Here is a 5,852-nt window from a genome sequence, read left to right on the forward strand (position 1 = left end):
TGTTAAAATGTCCAGTTTCCTTGTTACGATTAGAACATTATTTAAAGGTTACAGTAACCTTAGTTCAACATTCTCCTAATCCTTTTTGTACTCAAAATATAATTTTCTCTGATCATTTATTTGTAACATTCTAAAAACATTAACATGTCAAGTCTTTTTGTCAATGTTATTTAAAAGTTTCAATAACATTAGTACAACATTCTCCTAACTGTATATTTACTGACAATATATCTTACTCTGAATGTTTATTTGTAACAGTATAAAATGTTAAAATGTTCTTGTCGTTATTAGAATTTTTTTTAAATGTTACAATAATGTTAGTACAACATTCTGCAAACCTTATTTGTACTCAAAATAACCTTCTCTGAATGTTTATTTGTGATATTCTAAAACCGATAAAAAGTCTAGTTTATTATCGTTATTAGAATGTTATTTAAAGGTTACAATAACAAAAACATTCAGCAAGTACGAATAAAATTATAAGTATGTTCTGAAAATGTTATTTTAAGAACGTTTTCTTTCAAAATTATGAGAACATTCAAGTACAAATAACGTCATAAGGACGTTCCATACATTTTGTTCTCACATCTTATAACATTATGAAATGTTAAGCAAATAATAACATCATAAGGATGTTCTGAGAATGACGTTCTAAGAACAGTTTATCTTAAACCTCTGGTGCTCTTCGGTCACTTTTGACCAAAAAAGTTTTTGTTTTGAATTTTTAAAAATCACATCTTAATCGGAATGGTACGAAACTTGGTGACTTTTATGGCATTTGGAATGTGAACACACAAAAAAAATTGAGGATCGAACAGGCTAAATGGTTGTAAAAAAAAAATAGACACACTTGTGGTCTTCGGTCAAAAATGACCGACCATAGGAAATTAATGGGAAATTGACAAAAACTGCAAATTTTTGTGTGTAAAATCTACAAATCTGCCACAATGCAGAAAAAAAGTACACAGCAATGACGGGGTGAAACTCTAAAACATCAAGAGTGCAAAACCAACAAATCCATTCACACACACACATACACACACTCACACTCACAGACACACACACACACACACACATACACAATTATACACATTCAAATGAATTGGTATGGCTATAACGGTATAGCCATAACGAGTCAGAAAATTGAAATAAGAGGTTGAAATCAGATCAGACCCAGAAGGATTAAGCTATGAAAAAACAGTCCTGTTCATTTTTGTTACATTTTTATAGAATTTTAAAGTTTTGTGTAACAAAATGCTTTCTCTGTGTTCAGGTTTGACTGTAGTAATAATAATTCAAAAACTGACGCTTTAAATCAACATTTCAAATCAAATAAAATCTAAACCTTTATAAAAAAGTTGTCTTTGAAAATGTCTAAATATATATCCAAACCAACAACTTAATAAAAAGAAGTATTTATGTCTAAAAACAATTAGAGAATTTATAGGCCTTTTATATAGAGCTATATGGGAATCTATGGGCTAAACCATGGAATTGCAGATGTTTTTCTTATTTTACTCCCATCAGATGGCACTAATCTGGCTTAAACAATTGGATTTTAAAGGCATTGTCTCTATTGTAACATGAAATACTGCCATAATTGAAAAATAATAGAAAATATTTGAAAAAAAACATTTTGTATTATTTTCAATGGGAAAAATGTATCATAACTATTGCATAAATATTAATTAGTGCCATGAAATTCTCTCAAAATACAAAAGAAAAAATATTATTAAACAAAAATATGTTACATTGATTTTACTGGGGGGGGAAAAAGTTACATTTTAGGTGTCCGGTCACTTTTGACTGTGAAGACCACATGTGTGACTCCCATAAAAGGAGCACCAGAGGGTTAAATTGCATTTCAATTTCCATAAAAGTTATATGTCTTTCTCTTTTATCATTCCATAGGTGGCAGCATAGATTCCGCCAACTGCTCCTTTCCTGCTAATTTGCATGGTAAGGATCTTCGCAGTATCCCTATGGAGATGTTCAGACACTGTTACCCCCTCTATCTGGAGACCAGGGACCCATCTGCAGCCGAGGGCCACCAGGTACCAGCCGGGTCGGCCGGAGACTGCATGTGCCAGCGCTACCGGCCTGTGAGTGTGCGTCGAGCGACTGCCACGGTGGTGGTAGCTGGGGTGGTGTGTGGCGTGGTGTGTGTGATGATGGTGGTAACGGCCACCTACGGCTGCATCTACGCAATGCTGATGGCTCACGAACAGCAGCAGCTGATAGAGAGAAACAGCCAGCGGCAACAGCCGCTGATGGTGGCAAAGGAACCAGAACAGGATGAAAAGGAGGATCTGATGCCGACTATCGGAAAGGGAGCAGAAGCCACAGAGTGCGTAGTGTGGATGGCATTTCCTCCAGAAGTGTGTGTTTAAAGCACATGAGGAACCTATCGGAAGCTATAGTTTATCATTGATGTACATAGATTTATAAATATTTGTTTGGGAGCGAGAATTGGAGAGCAAATGACCCGATGTAGTTCAGGAGCAATTACAGCTCCTACAAACTGGCTCAAAAAGATTCAAAAAGACAAATATATTCAACTACTCTATAGCTGTTAAGTAGATTTAAAGGGGTCCTATTATGCTTTTTCACTTTTTCAACTTTAGTTAGTCTGTAATGTTGCTGTTTGAGCATAAAAAAGATCTGCAAAGTTATAAAGCTCAAAGTCCACTTCAAAAGAAGATATTTTATTTAACAGAAATCACTTTACAAAAACTACAACGAACGACTCGTTTGGACTACAACGCACATTTTCCGGGATTAACATAAAAAGAAAATACTGAATATGATTTTATGTAAACTTTTATATTTTCCTATGAATTCTCCTAACAAACCACCTCTGTGTTTGATTTCTTATAGTTGTAATAAGTCAGTAGTTACTTAGCATATTAGTGTATTTTTATAAAATTGAGAAACAGAATAATATTTTAAATATATGTATCTATGTTTAATATACAAGTAATGTATGTCTACATTAGGGATGCACCAGTATTAACATTCTGGTTGATAATTATGGTAAATAAGTTTATTATTATTTTCATGTTGTTAAAATTCTGTACTATTTGGTCACAATAAATAAAAAAAATAATATGCTAAAAACTAGTGCTGTCAAACGATTAATCGCATCCAAAATAAAAGTTTTTGTTTACATAATATATGTATGTGTGCTGTCTATATTTATTATGTATATATAAATACACACACATGCATGTATATAGTTCAGAAAATCATGTTATGTTCATATATTAATTATATTTATTTACAATATAAATTATATGAATATAAATATACAGTATATTTACATGTAAATACATGTAAATATTTTCAAAATATATACTGTGTGTATTTATATATACATAATAAATACACACAGTACACACACATATATTATGTAAACAAAAACTTTTATTTTGCATGAGATTAATCGCGATTAATCGTTTGACAGCACTACTAAAAACTAAAATCCATAATTTTAAATTCAGCCAGGCATTATTTTGCACAGTGTGAAAAATGTATATTCATTTTCAGATTTGCTAAAGATTATATTTACCAGTGTTTACCAATTATTAGTGTTTTTAAACAATCAAATATTTAATATCAGCCCAAAAAAATTCTAGGTCTCAAACTTTTGGAACCTACTCCATTTTGAATAATTAATAACGTGCTGAATGATCACAAAATGATATGTTGAATTTGAGCATATAAACAATGACAGACGGATATCTTACCTCCAGCAATAGCTGTTTTTTTCCCTTCAGTAACCGTCACAGATGTTACCGCCACAAAAGTGTTCTTCCCTGTTGGACAGAGGTCATAGTTTACTGTAGCTGATGAACTGTGACATTGCAACAAATCCATTTAACAATGACTTTTTGAGCACCTTTGTTTATATCATCATGCGGGACATAGAAGAAGAATTGACCAGGTTTGTTTTCAGCTGCCAGGCGATACCAAATGGGAAAGTGGTCCACTGTGAAGAGGTTCTCTTTGTCCACAGGGGTCAAGAACCTCCTATGAGGTCAAAGTATCAGGAAATTTGGGGAAAGACCAAAATCTCTCAGTTTGTTTAGAAAATATTGTTTCAATAACATATTTCAAATGAGAAATACAATTTGGCAATAGTATCAAATGTTTTTTCTTTATCTCAAATCACGCTAAAAATGTATTTTAGCCGGTCCAGTGATCAACGTTCAGGGACTATTACTAACATTCATTATATATACGCACAAATAAATTAATTAATGATAATAAATTATAATTACAAATATTTCTAATCAGTTTTGATTATTTTGTATGTATATATATATATATATATATATACATATATCTTATAACTGATCTTTTTATTATTATCATTATTATTCATATAATATGGTATTTATTGCTACTGAGTAAAGTTTTTTTTTTTTTTTTTTAATAGTTCACTCACTTTCCAACACGTTTCTCACTTCCTGCATATCTGATCACACGCATGAGCCCAGATCGGGTTCCCAGGAAAGCCGACTCCATGCCTTCATCTACACTATACGGAGATAAAAGCAAAGAAAGAATGACTATAAACACTGACTCCTTTTTTTCCAAAATGTTCTTCAAAATAAAAGAGGGACACACAAAAAAGTCTGGCTTTGCTTAATGCACAACATCCAGAGATTAAATAAAGCCTCTTACCCGGGGGCGGTTAGCGTTAGCGCTGTCCAGTAGGCCTCCAGTGGTGCTGTTACCACTGCATCGAAAATAACTTGCTGAAGAAGTATCTCGTCACCTGATGCAACAATAAAACCTTTACTTTAAGAATAGCATACGCTTATTATGTATAACTGTGTGCTGTTGAACATGGTAAAATGTGGTAAACAGAGTTGAAAGTACACTCTTAGCCAAACTAGCCACAGTATAATAAGCATGTTAAAATCAGGGGATGAGCATAACTTCCTGTTTAAAGGGGTCATATGATGCGATTTCATTTTTTCCTTTCTCTTTAGAGTGTTACAAGCTCCATCTGCATAGAAAATACTGCAGAAAAATGTAAAATACAGTTGAGGAAAACTCACACTCCAAGTCCGGCTCTTTCCCAGTCAGGTATCGGACCACAGCCTGGAGCTGAGTGAGCTTACGGTGGTGTGGGTCAATATCTGTCTCACAATACGTCCTGAGTGGGTAAACCAAAGACCATAGTTCAGCTTATCAAGACATAGAGCTAAGTTTGAAAGTTTTTACGGACCTGTTGTCCTGACGGTGTTCTGAAGAAGGTGTTTGATTTTTGTTCAACAGTACTTACCATTCATCTGCTATAGTGAGGTCCGGCTGCTGAAGGTCATGAAGACCTAAAGAAAGGAGAAAATGGTGAGTAGCTATGAGGCAGCTCATTATCTGTTGTGCGCGTGTGTTGACAATTTCTTAAATGGGCGTTCCTTCAACTTCAGGCACTTTTATTTCCCAGGGGCTGATTTTTATTAAACCATTTTTCTTCTTGGTACGTATATGAAGGAAACTTTTTTTAAATCTCTGTAAAAGCATTCATTTTGGCTACTTTTTTCATCATGTATCAATTTTATTGTTTTACCCTTGTTGCAAACAGAGAAAATCCATCATAAAAATAAATGATTAAATTAGTGATCTATGATATCTATGATTAAGAGTGATACATTCTCAAAACTCATCTGTTTAGCTGTGCATTTACTGAATGAGCACTGTGAGCACTGTGAACTGATTGCACTATATTTTATGTATAATCATTTTCTATTCTTAACTGTTTTAAACCTCTTAAATCTATTTTTAAATCATTTTCAAAGTTTTAAATTATTGTTGTGATTATTATTATTTTTTTTTTTTCATTT

At 33.0% G+C, this 5,852-nt stretch overlaps 1 protein-coding gene across 2 annotated transcripts in view; it reads right to left on the reverse strand.

Annotated features, from left to right (window-relative positions):
* LOC107753542 (voltage-dependent calcium channel subunit alpha-2/delta-4-like) overlaps positions 1-5,852 on the reverse strand; it is a 45,522-nt gene that overhangs the window by 16,869 nt on the left and 22,801 nt on the right. For both annotated transcript variants that reach the window (XM_016569704.1, XM_016569703.1), the window contains exons 23-26: positions 4,687-4,780; positions 4,448-4,540; positions 3,899-4,029; positions 3,747-3,815 (exon numbers count right to left, since the gene is read on the reverse strand). In XM_016569704.1, the coding sequence (XP_016425190.1) occupies positions 3,747-3,815; positions 3,899-4,029; positions 4,448-4,540; positions 4,687-4,780 (387 nt within the window). The remainder of the gene's footprint in view (positions 1-3,746; positions 3,816-3,898; positions 4,030-4,447; positions 4,541-4,686; positions 4,781-5,852) is intronic.

Source organism: Sinocyclocheilus rhinocerous, unplaced genomic scaffold (assembly GCF_001515625.1).
Source record: "Sinocyclocheilus rhinocerous isolate Xijiao unplaced genomic scaffold, SAMN03320098_v1.1 scaffold200, whole genome shotgun sequence".
Lineage (NCBI taxonomy): Eukaryota > Metazoa > Chordata > Actinopteri > Cypriniformes > Cyprinidae > Sinocyclocheilus > Sinocyclocheilus rhinocerous.